At 42.8% G+C, this 23,369-nt stretch overlaps 1 protein-coding gene across 4 annotated transcripts in view; it reads right to left on the bottom strand.

Moving 5' to 3' along the window:
• The window catches only part of LOC140212061 (paladin-like), a 288,234-nt gene that overhangs the window by 119,848 nt on the left and 145,017 nt on the right, over positions 1–23,369 (bottom strand). For all 4 annotated transcript variants that reach the window (XM_072282528.1, XM_072282529.1, XM_072282526.1 and 1 more), the window contains 5 exons: positions 22,681–22,860; positions 18,893–19,090; positions 15,115–15,255; positions 13,380–13,451; positions 7,751–7,891 (listed from right to left, as the gene is read on the bottom strand). In XM_072282528.1, coding sequence (XP_072138629.1) covers positions 7,751–7,891; positions 13,380–13,451; positions 15,115–15,255; positions 18,893–19,090; positions 22,681–22,860 — 732 coding nt within the window. The remainder of the gene's footprint in view (positions 1–7,750; positions 7,892–13,379; positions 13,452–15,114; positions 15,256–18,892; positions 19,091–22,680; positions 22,861–23,369) is intronic.

The raw sequence follows: 23,369 nt of genomic DNA, 5'->3' as shown, positions 1-23,369 counted from the left end.
GATGGCAAAGGAGTTATAACTAACAGAAGTTCTGTCACCAAATCATTAACCTCATTGCCAAATGGGGAGTCTTTTTCTGGGAGAATTTCTTAAAGATATTGAATCAACTAAAGATAGGAGGTTCATGGAGGAAAGTATTGTGGTGAAAAATAAAATCAACCATATTGTTACTGAACGATGGAGCAAGCTCAGGGCTCTTGCTTCTAAAGCTTACCCAATGCATCACAGTTAAAGCCACCCCACCATTGAGAACATCTACAAATATGTTGTCCCATGAAAGCACTGTCTGTCATCAGAGAGCCCCACCACCCAGGTCATGCTTTCCTCTCACTGCTGCCATCAGGAACGTGGTACAGGAGCCTCCGGACTCACACCACCGGGTTCAGGCTCTTGAGCCAAAGAGGATAACTTCACTCAACTTCACTTTCCCCGTCGCTGAAATTGTCCCACAACCTATGGACTCACTTTGAAGGACTATTCATCTCACGTTCTCGATACTTATTGCTTATTTATTATTATTATTATTTCTTTTTGCATTTGCACGGTTTGCAACACTGGTTGATACGGTCTCTCATTGATTCTATTGTGTTTATTATTCGTTATGGATTTACTGAGTATGCCCATAAGAAAATGAATCTCAGGGTTGTATATGGTGACATATGTATTTCGATAATAAATTTACTTTGAAATTTAAGTTTACCTTCACTTTTTTTTTCCCTTTCTGTCCATGTTTCCACTACCCCAGCTGATATTGTACTCTGGGTAAAATCAAATTTTGACTGATTATACTCTTTAAAGGTCTCAGGATATTTCACTATTTTAAAGGTGTAATATAATTGCACCTTATTGTTATTGAATTTCTTTACACTACACTGGTAAGGAAGGAAAATGCAACATTAGCATTCAATTTGAGAGGACTACAATATAAAAGCAAAGATGTAATGCTGAGGTTTTGTAAGGCATTGATCAGACTGCACTTGGAGTATTATAAGCGGTCTTAGGCCCCTTGTCTAAGGAAGGATGTGCTGGCATTGGAGAGAGTCCAAAAGCGGTTCATGAGAAATATCCCAGGAATGAAAGGGTTAATATATGAGGAGCATTTAATGGCACTGGGCCTATACTCACTGAAGTTTAGAAAAATGAGGGAGGATCTCATTGAAACCTATCAAATGTTGAAAGGCCGAGAGAGTGGATGTGCAGAGAATGTTTCCTATAGTGGGGGAGTCTAGGACCAGAAGCACAACCTCAGAACAGAACATGTCCCTTCAGAACAATGATGAGAGGAGTTTCTGGAATTCATTGCCACAGACGGCTGTGGAGGCCAAGGTATTGGGTATATTTAAACAGGAGGTAGATAGGTTCTTGAATAGTAAGGGTATCAAAAGTTTTGGGGTGAAGGCAGGAGAATGGGATTGAGGAGGGATATTAAATCATCCATGATTAAATGGCGGAGCAGACGCGATGGGCTGAATGGCCTAATTCTGCTCCCATGTCGAATGGCCTTACAATTCAGAAGTAAATCATTGGTTCTAAAACAATTTACAATGCCTCATGAATACAGAAAACACTATTTGAATTACAGTTCCTTATTCTTTTAAATACATTTACCAATCTTTATAGGTGATATTGGACTTCAGTGAACTATTTCATAATTATAGTAAAGTTTCCAAGTGTGCTTTATAAACAATACAGCAGTCTGCCTCATAAAAATAAAATTTTCTTTCTTCCAGCTATTTTCTTCCTGTTGGGCTCTACCTCCCTGTTTCTTTTCATTGGCTCCAACTAATGGCAATCTGAATAACAATATTTAAGTGAGGGGGAAGGAAATTTAATGCATAACTTTGTGGCCTGTGGTTTGCAGTCATGACACAAGTGGAAACTCATACTTTTATCCAAACTCAGAGCTGTCTGACCAACACATCCTGATAAACGCTGGTAAACACAGCTGCAAAGAAAAAGATAGAAATAGGAGAAAAACTGCAAGACAGGAAGAGACAATTTGGCCATTATGTCCTGCTGTTTGAAGGAGAGATAATTAGCCCAATCTTACCTTCTAGCACTGGGTCCATGCCTCTGCAAGCCACAACCCTTCAATTACACATCCAAATACTGCTTAATACTGCTATGGGTTTCTGTCTCTACTCCGCATTCAGGCAGAGCTCAAGATCCATGGGTGAAAGACTTCTCATATCCTCTCTGCTGCTCCTTCTCATTTTAAATCAATAGTCCCATGTCTTTTAACCCCTGTGCCATGGAGAATGGGGTCACCCAGTTTTTTTTATTTACGTGCTTACTCACTCACTCTGCCAGAGTCTCGGTGACCACTTTTTCAAGTGGTTGTCTTGGAGGAAAGATTCTGTGGGTGGTCCCCCACGTCCTTCTCACAGCGCAGTCTTTTTTTTTACGAGGCCTAGTTGCGAGCTCGACACTCAACCTGGTACAGATGGAAAGCATGCCCAGGAGCGGCCAGACTGGGCTTGAACTCGGGAACCTTCGCTCTGGAGTCCGGCACTGATGTCACTGCGCCACCAGCCGGCCCTTTATTAGGCCCTTCAATTTTATGAAGGTCCATTGAACTCCCACTGCACATTCTGTTCCAATATATAAAAGCCCAGCCCCAGCCTATACAGTATTATCTCTCAGCCAAGTTTTTCCACTCCTGGCAACATCCCCATCAATCTCTCCTGCACTCTCTCTGATGTAACCTTTCCTTTAACGTGGTGACTGTAACTTTGGACTGGGACTATACTGGGCTGTATTGCCCTGAACTGGTGTTAGGTCTGTTATGAGGTCTAGCTATCAATTTTTTTTAAATTACACCTTCATCTGCACCCACACTCCAATACTCAACTCCATCAGACTAATGTTATTTTTGTTCTCAACATGTGGATGGTGTAACTCGCTCAATGGTTCAAACAATCTGCAACCAAGCTAAGCATCAGAAAGCTGGTAATAGTAACCTATAGTAATTTTGTAGCTCATCTGCATCTGCTGAGGTAATTTCCAGGAACGGTGATATGCAGATAGCACTCAAAAAAATAAAGCTAAATGACATAAAAATATCAGTTAAAGTGAATTAAATGTCTAGATTTTAACCAAACAGGGAAACCTTGTTTCCATTACATCAGCTCCTCTATTTAGCTCTCTTAGCTTGTCATCATCTAAGCTTATAACTCCCATTGCTGCTTTTCCTTCTCTGCTCTCTAACAAGGCAAAGACGGCCCATCCCTCCGGATGGGAGCTTCTCAACGGCGAGGTCAACATACATATGCCTGAAACTAATTGTTTAAATCTGTAGACAATTAGAAACGAATTGAGATTCATGAAACCTGGTCCATGTGCTGCCTTTGTGTCCAACCTCATGACTCCATTCTGTTACTTCTCCAGTCATACAGCAAACAAACAGGCCCTTCAGCCCATCAACTCTGTACTGATTATCAAGCACCGATGCTGCACTATTCCATTCTGCCCTTCCCACATTCCCGTCAACTCCTCCCAGATTCCAACACTCACCCGTACACTAAGTGACAGGCACTAATTTACCTATCAATCCACATCAATGGGATGTGGGAGGAAACTGGAATACTGGATGGAAATGCAAGCAGCTACAGGGAGAATGTGCAGACTTCACAAAGAGGGCTCTGGCAATCAGGAATGCACTCAAACATAAGGAGGTGCACAGATGCAGGAAATCTACCGCAGTACACAAAAAATGCTGCAGGAACCCAGCAGGTCAGAGGGCATCTATGGGGAGGAATAAAGAACAAATAGTTGGCATTTCAGGCTACGTCTCCAGATCTGCTGCACTCTCAACACCATTCCCTCCCTTCCTCAGCGTTCCCTTCACCCCATTGCCATTCACTATTGCTGCTCTCCACTTACACTCTTCCCTTCCATTACTGGGATCACAAACTTTCATGTCACTTACTGCAGGTAACAAGCTACCAACTAGCCAATCAGACCCCATTGTAAACTGGGGGACCACTTCATCGCGCACTTCCACTCCATCCGCCTAAAGCAGAACTTCCCGGTGGCAAAACACTTTTATTCAGATCCCATTCCCGTTCCAATATGTTGGTCCATGGCTTCCTCTTGTGCCAAGGTGAGGCCACCCTCAGCATGGAGGGACAACACCTTATATTCTGTCAGGGTAGTATCCTACCTGATACAAGAATGTCAATAAACTCCTTCCCACTCCTCTCTTCTTTTATTCCCCACTCTGGCCTCTTACCTCTCTCAGCTACCTGTCACCTCTCCCTGGTGCCCCTCCTTCTTCTCTTTCTCCCATGGTCCACTCTTCTTTCCCATCAGATTTCTTCCTCTCCAGCCCCTTACCTTTCCAACCGGCCTGGCCTCACCTTCTAGCTATCGTCTTGCCTCTCACCCACCTTTTTATTCTGGCATTTTCTCCCTTCCTTTCCAGTCCTAAAGAAGGACATCGGCCCAAAACATCGACTGTTTATTCATTTCCATAAATGCTGTCTGACCTGCTGAGTTTCCCCAGCTTTTTGTGCGCGCTGCTTTGGATTTCCGGCATCTGCAGAATTTCTTGTGTTTATAATCAGTGTAACTTTTCTTGGAAATATTTACATTTTTTGTCAGTTCAAGAGAAAAAAATAAATATTACTTCAACTTTTGTTCCTCTTTCTTGCCTGAAGTAAATGATCAGCGAAGCACAGATGGCATTGTCTGTTCTTCACAAGTTGTTCATTGGCAAGGGATGGTTGGTTTAAAAAGCAGAGCAAGTGCGCCACCCAAAGGTGAAATTCAGTAACTACCGTTGCCAGAAATTCACTCATAAAGCTTTTTCTATATGCGAAAAAGTATAAAAATCCAATGAAACACCACTCGGCACTTTTCAAGCGCACGCAACATACAGTGAAACTGAATAGTTTCACCTATGTGTAAGGTGCTGACATATACTACCACCATGTGCAACACTACTACAACATTAAAAAATTGTGGAAACAGTGTCAGCATTGGTCAGGGTGTGTGCTTACAGTGTTGGAACATCCATGAAGGAAAAGCATGAATTCTTCCAAGAGCCCTTGAACAGGTCCTCCTGCAATTTATGGCAATGATTCTGATTTTAGTCGTATTCCTGACCAACCTCACTTTCTTAATCTCCCTGTCTCCATCTCTAGAGACAAACCGTCAACCAATATCTTTTAAAAACGTACTGATTCTCATGGTTATCTTGACTATCTGTTTTCCCACCTTGCCTCCTATAAAAATGCTATTCCCTTCTCTCATTTCCGTCGTCTCCACGGTATCTGTTTCCAGGATGCAGCTTTCCATTCCAGGACACCAGAGGTGTCTTCGTTCTTTAAAGAACAGGTTCTTTACTCCCTCCACTATTGATGCTGCCCTCACTCACATCTCCTCCATTTCCTGCACATCCGCGCTCACCCCATCTTCCCGTTTCCGTAATGGTGATAGATTCCCTCTTGTCCTTACCTACCACCCCACCACCCTCTGCATCCAACACATTATCCTCCACAACTCCTGCTACCTACAAAGAGATCCTATCACTAAACATACCTTTACCTCCCGCCCCCCCACCTCTGCTTTCCACATGCATCACTCCCTCTGTGATTCCCTTGTCCATTTGTCCGTCCCCACTAATCTTTCCCCAGGCCCTTATCCCTGCAAGCTACACCTGCCCATACACCTCCCTCTCACCTCCATTATGTCCACCGTTAACTCTTTTCCATAGATACTGCCGATCTGCTGAGTTCCTCCAGCACTCTGTGTGTGTTACAACCTCACTCCAGCTGTGTTCCTCCGCGGATGGTATGTCCACTTGTGCAAGGAAGGCTCAGAGTGATTCCATCACTGCTTCTAATATTAAGTGACTGGAATCTGCCAAGCTCAGACCTGCTTTCACAGCTGGAAAGCACAACTCCTCTGGCTAATTTTGTGGTATTATCTAATTACTTTGCCAGTACAAGCTAGAGGCTCCCTTCATTTATATGCACAACTGAATCTAACACTTTGAAAGAGCAGTACCTGTAAACCAAGACAACATGGCACAGCGCAGTTCTACCCTGCAAAAAGATTTGTTAAAAATTGCAGATATTGGACATCGAAAACAAAACAAAGTGTTGGAAACAATCAGCAGGTCAGGCAGAATGGGCTGAAAGGGAAACAATCTAGGTTTTAAGGATTTTTGGTTTAAGTGTATTCCCAGAATTTTCAGTTTTATATTATTAATATTATAGGCAGACTGAAGAATTAACACTGTCTCAAACATCATGAGAAATCTTCCACTATCATTGAATTAGCAAAAGATAGGCACTAAGAGATCTTTGACATTGCTCTGTAAAAACTGGTCACGCCTCCAAACTGAAATATTGACAAATATTGTCTGAACATTCAGAAGTATACTCTCCACTGTGCAATCAAAATGACATTTGCTGGTCTCTCTGGCACTCCTGCAGCTAAAGAATGGTGTCTCATTGCCCCATGGCTGGGCATGCAGTGGCTCAGCGTGGGGCCGGTGTACATTGGTCAATACAGAGAATGAGGACCAGCGTGAGTTGATGCACAGATCCTATCGTCTGTCTTATCACATCCTGATATTTCCCCCTCTTTCTTTGGCTGCACAGCTCTCTCCAGCCTAGAGATGCCCCTGAACAAGCTCTGTCACAGCACGGCAGACTTGCTGCCGTCCCTAGCAATGTCCTGCACTCATTGTCCTGTGTCCACCTCTCAGGACATCCCCAGCTCACTCAGCATCAACCTCATAAGTAGCTATTGTACGTTGTCTTGGTGCTCACTCCTAGCGAGGCCTCATCAGTCAGGGCTGACCGTGGATGTTGTGTCTTAGCTGTCAAGATAAGGAAACCTGGGTAGTACAATATGGAGAGCGAGCTGTTCCCCATGTAACAAGCACCCCCTCTCCATGCATTTGATGAACCCAAAGGAACGGCAGAGACTGATACAGTTTGGTACCAGCAGCGTCGCAGGAGTTGCCAGCCAGTGTTGAATGCAACTTAGGTCTGCCTTAGGGACTCCAGCTTTGGATTTTCCCCCTCCTTGGGGTTTACTCCTGACGCCTTCCTCATGAGTGGGTACAGCCGCAAGGCAGCAGAGGTTTGAGATCTGAGTTTCCTTCTCCAAGATGTGCTGCCACCCATGGCTGACAAGCCCCATCTGCCCGAAGCAACTGGTTTTAAGTTGCCAGTGACTTGCCTCTGCCACTTCTTTTTTCAGTAGAAATGGTTCTGCCAGGCTTTGTAGCTAAGCCACACATGAAGACCAGGAGTTGGACTTGGTTGTCAGAGGCTATTTGAGGGGCACGCCATTGGGAACATTCAATAGGTAGTGGGAGCTTGTCCCCATTACCACACCCGGCTGCAACAACACACTCCACACTAAACCAGATCATGGCGAGATCACTTTAACTATTTCATGGCTGCGGAACCACCAGAGGAGGACTGAGTACACAGCAAGGGTCCTGTCACTGGGCAACAGCGAGGAGAGCGGAGTTTCTCACCAAGTTTCCACCACTGTCGGTTACACAGTCCTGTAGAAATGATACTGCAACGACACATGCTTCAGTACTGATTCCATTAACACACTCATTACTGGGGAACACAGCTAGAGCAGCAAGTGAGGTATCGGGGTGCAGAGCTGAGCATATTGCAGATGTTCCAATATTCTGACCCCAAGGTCAGACTTTGATTTGCATGCAAATGCAAGGTTTCTTTACCAGATGGTAAGGCTGATTAGACAGGCAGTCACTTACCTGCCTGTAAGTGCAGATTATGATTTCTCTCAGATGATAATGCATGGGAGTCATTGTCTCACTCACAGCATCCAGAGCCAAATCGACTTCCCTCTTGATTTTATGCCCTTCCGGCAGCAGTCGTACTATTTCCATCACAACCTGCAGAAGGAGACATTCAAAATTAAAGTCTCAGCTCTCCAACTTTTTCTCTTCAGTGTTTTTTTTTTACTGCTGGGATGAAAAGTGATCTAGACATTGCTACGCCCTACATCAGAGAGATTTGTTACTTTTTCTGGGCACCACGCCTCTGCTTCAATTAAAAATATTGAGTGCCCCACCTTGGTCCCCCCTCCAGAAAAACCCAACATTAGGAGTCGGGCCAGTGGCAGGCTTGCACAAGTATATTTCTGTGAGCTCAATTCCATCAGTATTACAACGAAGTGGCATGGGAGTCTTGTTACAACTTATCTCAGCATTGCTGAGCCTGGGCCCAGCTGCACAGACAGGGAGCACATTGCTTAGCACTGGGAGAACTAGTATGGACCTGCAGTAGAAAATTTTGGAGAAGATTGATCAGGAGGGGAGGTCAGTGGTGTAATACGTCAACCTGCTGAGCAAGCAGTGGTCGGTACAGAAAGTCAGTTTTACAGTGCACATGATAAGTGAGTTGGTCATCTATCAGTGGGTGCTGATCAATATTATTGACAGTCCAGGGGTAGGGTTAAGTATGCAGTAAGGGGCACATGCTGACTGCAAGTATCTCCAACTATTCCTCAGTCTCTAAGGGCAGAGTTGAGTGCAGGAGAATATTTCCCGATTCTGATTCTTTGGAGAAGTTAATGAATGTGTGTGACAGGGCAGGAGGTAATGCCAAAGAATCACCACATAAGACCATAAGGCAAAGGAGCAGAAGTAGGCAATTCAGCCCATCGAGTCTGCTCCACCGTTATATCATGAGCTGACCCATTTTCTCCTATTTAGTCCCACTCCCCCACCTTCTCACCATAACCTTTGATGCCCTGGCTACTAGGTTACCTATCAATCTCTGCCTTAAATACACCCAGTGACTTGGCCTCCACTGCTGCCCGTGGCAACAAATTCCATAGATTCACCACCCTCCGACTAAAAAAATTTCTTCGCATTTCTGTTCTGAAAGGGCGCCCTTCAATCCTAAAGTCATGCCCTCTCGTACTAGACTCCCCCATCATGGGAAACAACTTTGCCACATCCACTCTGTCCATGCCTTTTAACATTCGAAATGTTTCTATGAGGTCTCCCCTCATTCTTCTAAACTCCAAGGAATACAGTCCAAGAGCGGACAAACGTTCCTCATATGTTAACCCTCTCATTCCCAGAATCATTCTAGTGAATCTTCTCTGTACCCTCTCCAACGTCAGTACATCCTTTCTTAAATAAGAAGACCAAAACTGCCCACAGTCCTCCAAGTGAGGTCTCACCAGCGCCTTATAGAGCCTCAACATCACATCCCTGTTCCTATACTCTATTCCTCTAGAAATGAATGCCAACATTGCATTCGCCTTCTTCACTACTGACCCAACCTGGAGGTTAACTTTAAGGGTATCCTATCCTGTACAAGGACTCCCAAGTCCCGTTGCATCTCAGAACTTGGAATTCTTTCCCCATTTAAATAATAGTCTGCCCGTTTATTTTTTCTGCCAAAGTGCATAACCATACACTTTCCAACATTGTATTTCATTTGCCACTTCTCTGCCCATTCTTCCAATCTATCCAAGTCTCTCTGCAGGCTCTCCATTTCCTCAGCACTACCGGCCCCTCCACCTATCTTCGTATTGTCAGCAAATTTAGCCACAAAGCCATCTATTCCATAATCTAAATCGTTGATGTACAATGTAAAAAGAAGCGGCCCCAACACTGATCCCTGCGGAACACCACTGGTAACCAGCAGCCAACCAGAATAGGATCCCTTTATTCCCACTCTCTGTTTCCTGCCAATCAGCCAACGCTCTATTCACATATGTAACTTTCCCATAATTCCATGGGCTCTTACCTTGTTAAGTAGCCTCATGTGTGGCACCTTGTCAAAGGCCTTCTGAAAATCCAAATATACAACATCCACTGCATCTCCCTTGTCTAGCCTACTGGTAATTTCCTCAAAAAATTGTCATAGGTTTGTCAGGCAGGATTTTCCTTTACGGAAACCGTGCTGAGTTCTGCCTATCTTGTCATATGCCTCCAGGTACTCCGTAACCTCATCCTTGACAATCAACTCCAACAACTTCCCAACCACCGATGTCAAGCTAACAGGTCTATAATTTCCTTCTTGCTTCCTTACCCCCTTCTTAAATAGCGGAGTGACATTTGCAATCTTCCAGATCTCTGGAACCATGCCAGAATCTATCGACTTTTGAAAGATCATCGCTAATGCCTCTGCAATCTCCACAGCTACTTTCTTCAGAACACAGGGGTGCATTCCATCTGGTCCGGGAGATTTATCTACCTTTAGGCTATTCAGCTTCCTGAGTACTTCCTCTGTCGTAATTGTGACTGCGCACACTTCTCTTCCCTGCCACCCTTGAGTGTCCGGTATACTGCTGATGTCTTCCTCAGTGAAGACTGATACAAAATACTCGTTCAGTTCCTCTGCCATCTCCTTATCTCCCATTACAATTTCTCCAGCATCATTTTCTATTGGTCCTATATCTACTCTCACCTGTCTTTTACCCTTTATATACTTGAAAAAGCTTTTAGTATCCTCTTCGATATTATTTGCTAGCTTCCTTTCATAGTTAATCTTTTGTCTCTTAACGACCTTCTTGGTTTCCTTTTGTAGGCTTTTAAAAACTTCCCAATCCTCTCTCTTCCCACTAATTTTTGCTTCCTTGTATGCCCTCTCTTTTGCTTTAACTTTGGCTTTGACTTCTCTTGTCAACCACGGTTGCATCCTTTTTCCACTCGAAAATTTCTTCTTTTTTGGAATATACCTGTCTTGCACATTCCTCATTTCTCGCATAAACTCCAGCCACTGCTGCTCTGCTGTCTTTCCCGCCAGTGTCTCTTTCCAGTCAACTTTGGCCAGTTCCTCTCTCATGCCACTGTAATTTCCTTTACTCCACTGAAATACCGACACATCAGATTTCGGCTTCTCTTTTTCAAATTTCACAGTGAACTCAATCATGTTACGATCACTGTCTCCTAAGGGTTCCTTCACCTCAATCTCTCCAATCACCTCCGGTTCATTACACAATACCCAATCCAGTACAGCCGATCCCCTAGTGGGCTCAACAACAAGCTGTTCTAAAAAGCCATCTCGCAGACATTCTACAAGTTCTCTCTTGAAATCCAGTGCCGACCTGATTTTCCCAATCTACTCGCATGTTAAAATCCCCCACAATTATCATAACACTGCCCTTCTGACAAGCCTTTTCTATTTCCAGTTGTAATTTGTAGTTCACATCCCTGCAGCTGTTTGGAGGCCTATAAATAACTGCCATCAGGGTCCTTTTACCCCTGCTATTTCTTAGCTCAACCCATAAAGATTCTGCACCTTCCGATCCTATATCACCTCTTTCTAATGATTTAATATCATTTCTTACCAATAAAGCCACGCCTCCCCCTCTGCCTACCTTCCTATCCTTCCGATACATCTCCTGTAGTCACTCCATTGGTGCCTTTCCGCAAGCAACAGATGCTGCTATGTATCTGGAGCTAAACCCTCAATGCTGTCAGAATCTGTTCAGAGCAGATAAAGGGAATGGAGCCTCGATCCCAGCTAATGGGGAACCAATGACCAAGTGTGGCAAGGCTAATGGTGCTGGAAGCAGAGTCCCTGGAGCTCAGCCAACTCAGCTCCAGCAATCAAAGGGCAGGGGGAAGCAACCAGCGAAACTGGGACAGAGTGCGGGTTACAGGAGACAGCACAGCAAGAACCAAACCAATAACGAGAGTGCAGTGGACAACAGGAGTCAGATTAGTGAGCAGAGTGAGTGAGTGGGGTAGGGGGATGGGGGGGGGACGGAGTCAGTGGTGAGCAGAGCAAGTGAGTAGAGAGAAGGGACAGAGGTAATAGACTGATAGATGTTACTGTTTAATTTTACACAAAATAGTGTATACACAGAGCTGAGAAAATACATTGCTTAACTAGATACAATAATTATCTAGTAAAGCTGAAAATATCAAGTGAATGGAATGCACAAATTATGAAATATATTGAAGAAAGTAAATTAGAAATCGGCCAAACAAATGTTTGTCATAACAAAGACCATTAGAGTGAATAGAGATGGTGATATTCAGAGCAGACACATCATTGGGTAAGTATTGCATCACCAGCAAGTTTAGCTCGGATATGGAGACACAAGAAGACTGCAGATGGTGGATCTGGAGCACCAAACAATCTGTTGGAAGAACTCACCGGGTTGAGCAGTATCCGTGGGGAGAAAGGAATTGTCCATGCTTTGGGTCAAAATCCTGAATCAGGACTGAGAGTGGAGAGGGGAAACAGCTGGTATAAAGATGAGAAAGCAGTGGTGTGATAGAGGCTAGAAGGCGGCAGGTGAACTGAGGAAGTATCAGCAGATGATGGACAGATCGAGTCAGGTAAAGGAGGAGAAGGGATAGAGTTGGGAAACTGGGTAGATGGAAGCAGATAAAAGAGGAAGATGGACCTAGGAGGGGAGTGAGGAGGGTGAAGGTGGAGACAGCTGCTGGAGGATCATTTGAAACATTAGTTCACCTTCTAGCAGATGTTTCCACTTTTACTCCCTGTGGGTCCACCTTTCTCCCTTTTTGTCTACCTCCATCAAGCCTCAACTCAGTCTTAAGTCGGTGATGACCTAATATTAAACTGTGACACCCAGGTCTAGATTCTCCTTTTCAAATCACTCTTGTCAAAACCCCTCAAGATCTTATGTGTTCGCACAAAATTCTCTCACCTTTAAATTTCAGAAAATACAATCCTAGTCTGGACAACTTTCTACAAAAGGCAACCCACACATTTCAGGCATTAGTAAAATAGTGGTGAGAGTAGTTTATACCGCCAATGCCCTAACAGTGCTATACTATTCAATAGATTATTAATATGGAAATACAGGATCTTTGTAGCAATGTAATAATCACAAGAGATTTTAATCTTCATAATGAGCAGACAAATCAAATTGGTAATAGTACTTTGGAGGCCTCAATATATCCATTCAAGATGGTTTCACACAGCAATGTGTTATGGGGCCCCTAATTAGATATTAAATCTTTTTAGTGAGACATGATTAATTTGCAATCTCCTAGTGAGACAGGATCTAGCAAAGAGTGATCATAATGTGAAAAGGTTTATCTTTGATTTTGAGAACTTATCCAAAACTCATCCTAAATGAAATCACTTAGAGGTGGAAGGGGTGAGTGGTCTTCGCTCTCCCTGATATCCCTCAGCACATGGTTCTCCACCAACATATAGGGGACTCCATCACCAAGAGCTCTGCCACATGGACAGCCTCCAGCACAATATAGATCCACTTAGCACAGAAGAGGGATCACAATGTCCTAGGCAGGAAGACCATAAGGAGGCTCAATGGCAGATCTTCAGAATGTTATAAATGGCAAGATTGTAAATGTAATATGCACTGAGTCTTGAGAGAGCTTTGAGATTCCATTTATCTGATGAGATATTTTCACAAACCTCAAATTCTCCCTTTGTATATTTGGCATCTGGCACACTCACAAGTTCATCCTCACTGTTTTCAGGAATACCCTGGAATGAAAATAGGAAAAAACCTCAACAGATGTTTATTTCCTGATTATATCAGTGCAGAACAAGAATAGAAGTGTAAATGAAGAAAAAAAAGCCAACCCCCAACACACAAAAACAATGTTTAATTTAAGACACAAGAGATCGTAGGTGCTGATATCTGGAGTAACATGCAATCTACTGGAGAACTATGTGGGACAACCAGCATCAGCGGGAGGAGAGGAATTGTCAGTGTTTTGGTCAAGAAGGTGGAAAGAATGGAAGAAGAGCTCCATATTAGGACAACCCAGAATGGTCATTCAGTGTTTGTTACCTCCCACCAATGATTAATTAAAACTGTGATCAAGTTGTGCAACTTGAAAATATTTTTCTCCCTTTGTTCACACTTTTCACACAGAGGGGACAACTTTCTCATTGAGTACACCAATCATTTGTCCACAGGCAGCAGTATACACCCACAATCCCTTCTAATGCTGATGCCAGTCTGTGAGAAAATGAAAGGAAATTTTTAAAAAACTCTCTTCTTTTTTTAAAAATTTATTTTCAACCTTCTCACCTGAACTTTCTGTAACCGGCCTTTAACTGCAGATAATTACAAAATATTTCAGCCTCATCTCTTGTACTTGTGTACTGAGCACCAGCAACTGATGTTTTTCAAATGACAGGGAAGTAGTGTTCCTCAAGGACAGAACTAAGAGCATGGCTTCTCCTAATACATGTTAATGATTTAGACTCGACTGTATAGAGCAGTTCCTAAATTTGCAGATCACTTGGAGCTTCATCCCTCATTTTAGTTGCTTAATTGCCCACCACCATTCACAGCTGGATATCACAGGGCTACAGAGGTCCAATCTGATCAGATGATTGTACATAAACAGCTTTGTCCACCCAGAGTTCTGTATTGAAGGATTTATAACCTTGAGAATATAACAGGAATGTTACTTCATTAAACTTGCAATGCATGTTTTTATCAGTCGAGGCATTGAGTTCAAAAGTCAGGAGTTTATGTTGAAACTTTGATAAACTCTGGTTAGGCCACTTCAGGAGTACTGCATACATTTCTGGTTGCCCCTGTATAGAAAGGATGCTGTGTCTTTAGAGAGGATGCAGAAGAGGTTTACCAGAATGTTGCCTGGTTTGGAGGCTATGTGCTATCACAAGAGGCTGGATAAACCTGGGTTGTTTTCTCTGAAGCACTGGAGGATGAGGGGAGATCTGGTAGAGGTTTATAAGATTATAAGAGGCATTGATAGAGCGGACAGAGAGTTTGTTTCCCAGGGTTGAAATGTCTAATACCAGAAGGCACGCATTGAGGGTGAAAGGGGGTAGGTGCAAGGGGTGTATGAGGGGTAAAATTTTTTACTCAGAGAGTCACGGATGCCTGGAATGCACTACCTGGTATGGTGATAGAGGAGAATACATTAGAGACTTTGAAGAGAAGTTTGGATAGGTACATGGATGTAAGGAAAATGGAGGGATACGGGCATGGAGGGATTAGTGCTTGGGTGTTTCTGATTTGCTTTTTAGCTGGTTTGGCATAGCATTGTAGACTGAATGGCCTCGTACTCTTCTATGTTCTATGCACTAAATCCTAATTCTCTTAGCAGAGGCAGGAGTGTATATTACAGTTGTCAATTAACCTATCAACCCAACACAGTACACCAACCTTGAGGTGCCAGAAAATGAGCACAGATATCACCATGGCAGTTGTAGTCCTTCCCTTTCCATTATGGCAGTTAAAGACGACTGCTGAACCGGAATCTTCTGTTAAAACCATTTTTATGGCTTCCATCAACTTATCAAAGTCCTTGATTGGAATCAAAAATGAATTACATCAATGAGAAATGTAAAAAAAAAACAATTGATATATTCAGACAGAAGTAGTAAACATTTACTTAACAAAGGTTTCCTTTAATTATCCTCCTTTCTTTCATTGAAATGCCCTCTTGTGGAATAATTGAGTGTCACGTAAAGAGAAGTTCAACAGTTTGCAGAAACTTGGTCAAGGATGGTCAGTGTGCACCTTAGAATTGTAGAGAGCTGACGTGTGGGATAGGAGTGGATAATTTTTTTTTAGAAACGACACATTGAATTAAATTAAGGAAAATAATTATAGGGCTGGGTAACTGCAGCTATGAAATGATTTGAACAGATGTATTTTTAAGGGAGGCTTGGAGATCTCCTTTCTCAGATTTCATTCCTGGCAAATGACAAAAAGCGTATTTTGAGTTTATAACATTACCGGTTCTAACGAGGCTGAGCAGAAAGATGGATTTGATGAGTTTCCAAGGCAACACCTGTGGGCTGTGGTTAAATGGAATTGGTATAGTGTAGCCAATGAAGAAAAGGAATTTCTAGCTGGTGCTAAAAGAGTTAATCTGGCCAGGGTTCAGATCAAATGTTTGAAGACAAGTAGCTTGTTTCACAACATTTTGAAATGCTTGGGGTGTGTGTATGTGAGGAGTGGCTCTGTATGAGAAGACTATTCAAATACCTCAAGGGTTCCATTCCCACATTAGATCAGTGATCCTATTTAACTTGAGTGGCTATAAAATATTTGTGGTGTTCTTGGGGTTTGAAAGGTGCTGTATAATACAAGTCCTTCTCTCTTCTGACAGTAACTGTGCAGCATTGTTACTTCCTCAGACACACTAGGAGGCTCCCAGGAGAACAATCTCATGGATTGGATTTCACTTACTTTCTGTAACTCAGCAACTTCATTTTCACACATGTCCACAAATTCCATTTTGACTGTTTTGCCACTTACTTATACTAAGGGGTAATTTACAGTGGCTGATTAAATGTCCAGCATGTGGGAGGAAACCAGAGTATCCAGGGAAACGGGGGAATGTGGATAACACTGAAAATACCCAAGATTGGGACTGAAGCTCACCGATGAGCCTCTGTGCTGACCAAGATGATTAAAAATACACAGAACAAAAGAGGTTGAATTATTACATTTAGAAAACCTTCAGAATTTTAACCTAAAAAGTAACAATTCACACTTTGGGAATAGTTTTGAAAGGACCAAAATGATTTATTTGTCTGCTTCAGAACCAATTACAACATTGGAACACAAATATATTGTTGGTCCACAGGCTGAATCTAGATGTAAGGAAGTGACTATTGTCTAGACAGATTATTGATGGAGAGGAGGAAGATTTGACCATTTCCCATGTCAGACTGGAGGAGCAAAGTAAAGGAGAAAGGCTGTGTCTGTACCCCTGTTGGGAACTAGTTACAGAGATGTATTGTGTATGTTATTGGGCAGTTAGCCTACTACACTCAAAGATGAGGGAGCTGCTGACCATGTTTCATTATTACAAGAGAACAGCTCGATTTTTCACTGATGCCTCCAAAAGAGTTAAGATTTCACAGCTATAAATACATACAGCCTACCTGATTCCACATTAGGTGATTCGCTGAGATCATTCATCATAAAACTGGGCATCCCAGGCAAGTGAGTGTCTGACCAAAGTTAATCATCTAGGTAGCTGACCATTCATCAGGTGTTATGGTCAGGCAATGCTATCCCCACTAGTGCTGCTCTGGCTTTGATCAGTATTACAATGCTCAGCTCACTTTGCACTATATTCATGAGAAATTGTGCCTTCCAGAACGAGTTTCCTATGAGCTAAAACAGACACCAGACATGCAGTTCTATGCCTAACCCACTGGCCATATACTGCTGTAATATCTCAGTCACTTAAAAGTCACATCCAGTGTCCAGTCTCTCCCAATACATGAGAAGTGAGTCACATTAATCTTGCTATTACATACATAGTACAGCACAGTACAGGCCCTTCGGCCCACAATGTTGTGCCGACCCTTAAACCCTGCCTCCCATGTAAGCCCCCACCTTAAATTCCTCCATATACCTGTCTAGTAGTCTCTTAAACTTCACTAGTGTATCTGCCTCCACCACTGACTCAGACAGTGCATTCCACACACCAACCACTCTTTGAATAAAAAACCTTCCTCTAGTATCCCCCTTGAACTTCCCATCCCTTACCTTAAAGCCATGTCCTCTTGTATTGAGCAGTGGTGCCCTGGGGAAGAGGCACTGGCTATCCACTCTATCTATTCCTTTTATCTTGTACACCTCTATCATGTCTCCTCTCATCCTCCTTCTCTTCAGAGAGTAAAGCCCTAGCTCCCTTAATCTCTGATCATAATGCATACTCTCTAAACCAGGCAGCATCCTGGTAAATCTCCTCTGTACCCTTTCCAATGCTTCCATATCCTTCCTATAGTGAGGTGACCAGAACTGGACACAGTACTCCAAGTGTGGCCTAACCAGAGTTTTATAGAGCTGCATCATTACCTCGCAACTCTTAAACTCTGTCCCTTGACTTATGGAAGCTAACACCCCATAAACTTTCTTAACTACCCTATCCACCTGTGAGGCAACTTTCAGGGATCTGTTGACATGTACCCCCAGATCCCTCTGCTCCTCCACACTACCAGGTATCCTGCCATTTACTTTGTACTCTGCCTTGGAGTTTGTCCTTCCAAAGTGTACCACCTCACACTTCTCCGGGTTGAACTCCATCTGCCACTTCTCAGCCCACTTCTGCATCCTATCAATGTCTCTCTGCAATCTTTGACAATCCTCTACACTATCCACAACACCACCAACCTTTGTGTCATCTGCAAACTTGCCAACTCACCCTTCTACCCCCACATCCAGGTCGTTAATAAAAATCACGAAAAGTATTTAATTATTAAATAGAAAGGAAAATATATTAAAACAGCACATGTATGGCATGCACAAAGTGTGGGTGCCGAACATTTCTTCTGGTCACAGACATACCAGCACAGAAGCACTCACTAGTGGGTCTCCTGCTTCAGTGACCATGTTCAATCCAAGTTTGGGTGCTGCCTGTGTAGCATTTGCACCTTCTTCGCATGACTGCTTAGCTTTTCTCTGGATGCTTCCAATTCCTCCCCCAACCCAAGAAAGCAATGTTTCAGAGCCGTTCAGACAGACACATGAAGGGGCCCTGAAGGGGGGGATGTGAGCCATGCGCAGTTTAAATTGGCATCATGGTTGGAATAGACACTGTGGGCTGAAGGGACAGTTTCTGATGATTTTGATTCAAAGATAAAATCATTGGCAAAAGAGCTATAATGGCTGTAATCAACCATTAAAGTTACCCAGTATTACTGCTACTGAAGGAAATGTGATCATTCAGGCATATTGGATTCTTGTAACTGAACCCATACATAAATAATTTGCCAATGACATACAACAATCAGACTCAAAACAGCAGGCTGGGCATCGGCCTCAAACAGTAACCCTTGAATTATCAGCTTCAGCATATAGGGAACTGTGGGTTCAGAATAAGCATCCATTTTTTTTAAACTTTACACCACAAAGGAGACACATTAAAAGAGCTTCTTTGGCCTGGTCATGGTTTTCTCTCAACTATAATATCCTTTACCGTCTCTCTTGGTGCACCACAGTCGAGGATGGGAATACGTCTGTACAGCAGGCCTTGATGGGAACCTTTCAGTTGGTTAAAAATCTCTTGCATGGTGAGGCAGCTTTTAAACAGTTTCGTCTGCTTCTCCTCACCAAGGCGCACTTCAAGCAACTTCTGTGATGTCAGGATCTCATTTTTAAGGTTGCTCTCTAATTTCTTCTCAAGAAAAAATAAAACCAGGCAATTAACAAAACTCAGAAATAATGTCCATCTGTTTTTCATTTTGTAAACAAATAAGCTGATCTCTACTTTTCTCAGATAATTACTTTGGCAGATTATTAACAGGTTTCAGTTAAATGCCACATTTTATCTTTTTACAGTAAAAATGCAATAGAATTAAAATAAAATATTCAGATGCTATCAAATTCCCAGAGGATGCCTCTAAGGACTTAAGTGTTTACCTCCCTTTTCCAATTTGTCAACTTTCCTCTCAGATATTGATGCTTGTTCCTACTAATATCAGACATACTGCCCTACATTACTTAGACTCTGCTACTTTCCATTGTACCATTTCAAGCTTTATGGGATCACCTGGTAAAATATGAAAGCTGAAATGCATAAATCAACATTATTGATCTTCCTGGTTTTACATTATTGTGTTCATTTGGTAGTTGCATTACATTTGTAAGAAAGAAAATAGTAAAAGTCCAACCTCCCTTTGCTATCTGCTCCAAAGATTTTGTCAATTTATGAACACATTCTAATCATTAATATTAGAAATCCTTCTTATCAATCTGCATTTACTGATATTTTTAAAATGCATCCTACAAAACCTAGCTATAATGTATGTTTTAGCACAAGAAAGTAGCTTCTGCACAGTAACACTAGAAAATAAATTAATCATTGAGTTACACAGCAGAGAAACAAGCCCTTCAGACTACTGAGTCTGTGTCACCATCTTTAGTAATTCCATTTTCCAGCACCTCACCTCTACCCTTTTTTACCTTGACAATTGAAGTGCTTATCTGGAAAATCAGGGTAACGTTGTGCAGTAGTTAGTAGAGCTGCAGTCTCAAAGCTAGTGACCCAGTTAAAGCTACAGTGACCCGATCAAAGCTACAGTGATCTGGGTCTGATCCCGTGGATGGAGTTTAAGTGTGACCACATGGGTTTCCTCTAGCTGCTTCAGGTTCTTCCTACCTTCCAAAGGCATGTGGTTGGTGGGTCAGTTGGTCATTGTCAATTGTCTCTTGTCTCGAGTGAGTAGGTGAGGAGTTGATGGAAATAAGGAGAAAGTAATAAATGGGACTGATGAAAGGCTGGTGTAAATAGTTGGTACGGACCCTATGCTGTGGACTGAAGAACTGGTTTCTGTGCTGTATCTCTCTATGGTCTCTTAAATATTGTGAGCATACCTTCAAGCAATACATCTTTTTATTTTAAAAAATCCTCATATTGCCTCTAAAATTCCTACCCCTTACCTTAAATCAATGCCCTTTGGTTTAGCAAAATGCTTCTTACTATTCACCCCAACTATGCACATAATACCACAACCAAGTCTGCCTCAGCCTCCTTTGATCCACAGACAACAAACACAACCCCTCCAGACTCTTGTCATCACCGAGCCTGAAGAATGTACTCAGCACTGACAACAATGCAATCACTTTCTTCCTAATGGTGTGGCAACCAGAACTAAACACAGTACTCCAATATGGAGTAACTACAGTTATATTATAACTATTACAGTTATATTACATAAAGTTATATTATAACCCCTTCCCCCACTGTTATATTTTGCATCCCAGCTCATGAAGGCATATACATTATGTAAATTACTTAGATATGAATGCACATGGCACTATTAGCAAGTTTGCTGATGATACTAAAATAGGGTCTAGTTTGTTGATAGAGAAGCAGTTAACAATGAATTGCAAAGAGATCTTGATCAGTTAGGAAGATAGACTGATGACTGGCACATGGATTTCAATTTCCATAAGCTTAAGGGGATGCATTTTGGACATTCAAACTAAGGTACAGCATATCCAGTGAATGGCAGGGCACTGATGCCTGGGAGTAAACGTTCCAGAGTTTGCTGTAAATGGCCACACAAGTAGAAAGGGTGGTGAAGAAGGCGTTGAGCATGCTGGCTTTATCAGTCAGAGCATCGGGTTAGGAGTAAGGACATTATCTTACAACTCCGCCATGGATGGGCTCAAGCCCAGCTGCGAAGGGAGAGCAGTTGGGCATGGGACTAGCAAAACCATCCCGTAAAAAAAATTGCCTCAGAAATGCCAACAGAAGCTCCAAATGCCTCATCCCTGGAAGAGGAGGGAGAAAGTGGGCTACACTTCGGATTACTGGCCCAGGGATGAGAGCTGCTGTAGGTGGCCCATGCCCCAATAGGGGTGATGGGCTCAAGTTAAGCTACATTAAGTTGCAGACATACAAGTTGTTGCTGAATCCGCATTAGGAGCATTGTGTACAGTCTTGGTCACCCTGACATCGTCAATCTGGAGAGGGCACAGAAGAGATTTATGAGGACATTGCTTTGACTAAAAGTTCTGAGTTAAAGAGAAGTTGGTCACTCTGGATCCTTATCAATGGAGTGCAGGAGAATGAGGGGTAATCTCAGAAGTTTATAAAATTGTGAGGAATATTGTATGGTAAATTGTCATAGTCTTGTCCCCAGAGTGGGGGAGCCCAAAACTAAAGAGCACAGATACAAGGGGAGAGACCTGCCAGTAAGCTGCCAGAGGAGGTGGTCGAAGCAAGTACAAACTGCGTTTGGATGGATGGAAAGGGCTTGGAGAGTTATGTGCCAAACGTGGCAACTGAGACTAACAATGAGGATGCTGTGGTTGGCATGGGCTAGTTGGACCGAGGGGCCAGTTTCCGTGCCATATTGCTCCAAAACTTCTTAACCATCTATTTTTCTTCTGCTTATACATTCATTGTGAGGAATTTTGAGGAAGCCTAATTGCTAATATTTTTAACATTGACCTCCACTTCTGTCCCCACTCCACCCTATAATTACAAAAATGATGTTCTCCTGCAACATACACCTCACCCAGTGCCTTTAACAATCCATGTACCACCACGTGGGCTGCTCACCTGCTGACCCTAACTTGTATCTGGACTTTTGCTCTTACTTTGGACCTGGGTTCTGGTGGTCCTACTCGAAATCCAGTGTGTAGATTGGGTTGCCCTCTGCTGGTCCTAAACACAAATTAGTGGCTTCTGTATTCATTCATTTTTTTTTTGCAGTCTGGATACTACTGGCAAGAGCAGAATTTATCACACATCCCTAACTGCCCAGAGAAGTGGTGGCAAATAGCTTTCTTGACCCTCTGCTATCTGGTTCAGTACTCTCACTGTGCCATAGCGTGGGCAGTTCCAGGAGTTAGACCCAACAAGGATAACGGACCTGCAGTGTATTTCCAAGTGAGGATGGTACATAATTTGGGAGGAAGTGCTGCTGGCAATGGCGTTCCCATGACTCTGCTGCTTTTGTCTTTCTCGGTTTGAAAAATGCTGTCAGAATGAAACTTCAGTTCATTTTGTAGCTACAGGTATTTTTCAATGGTGACTAAATCTAAAAGTAATCCATTGTTTATAAAGGTATTCTTGGATCACTTGAAGCTAAGAAAAATGCTGTATATAAATCGAGAGCATGCTTTTTATATACTATATCAATCTGTTTTAGTGGAGACAACAATGATAGTTTTCTTTGTGTAAGTAACAGAAGGAAGAATGACGTCTACTGATGATGTTATTCATTTCTAGCAAACCTTGCAAAGATTACTCACCTCCAACTGCTCTGGTGACTCTGTAGGTACTCTAATGGGCTGCTCTAGGGCGGCTGGTTCCCGGGGAGTGTACATTTGACTGTTGCCTTCCAGCACCACTTCCTCTCGCAACGTCACCCACAGAATGTTAGTATAGTTCCTCTTACCGTCCGTCAGGTAAGTCAGGACAGCGCCGCATGCCTGTCAACAGGAATTGCTAATCCATGAGTTTAATGTTCTGCTACATCAGATCTCACAAAAAGCTTAACATAAATATAGTGACTTTACCACTTCCCAAACTAGAAGTATCCGATATAGCAGCTCTATTTAAGTACTTGGTTTGGAAGGTGCTAAGTGTGATATTTCTGGGGTCACAAATGGGATTTAAATCAATTCCCCTCCCTTTGCTCTCATCTCACATTGGCCAAAGCTGTATGTCACCACCAGTAAGAGAATTACAGTTAAAATTGCCCACTTCAAATATTTAGGCTCATGAACTTCAAACAGGACAAAGTGGAAAAAGGGGAGAAGAGCTGAAATGGGAGAGTGAAGACAGAAGATTCTGCAGGTGCTGTGATCTGGAGCAAGATACGAACTGCTAGAGGAGCTTGTGGCCTGGGCAGCACCTGAGGAAGCAAAGACATGGTCGAGAATTTGCACATCGGTATAGAGGACAGAAACCCGTGTAATGAGGAGAAGGGAGGTTGGCG

The sequence above is a fragment of the Mobula birostris genome, chromosome 18 (assembly GCF_030028105.1).
Source record: "Mobula birostris isolate sMobBir1 chromosome 18, sMobBir1.hap1, whole genome shotgun sequence".
NCBI classification, from domain to species: Eukaryota; Metazoa; Chordata; class Chondrichthyes; order Myliobatiformes; family Myliobatidae; genus Mobula; species Mobula birostris.
The sequence above is the reverse complement of the archived record's forward strand: the minus strand, read 5'-3'. Positions and strand labels throughout refer to the sequence as shown.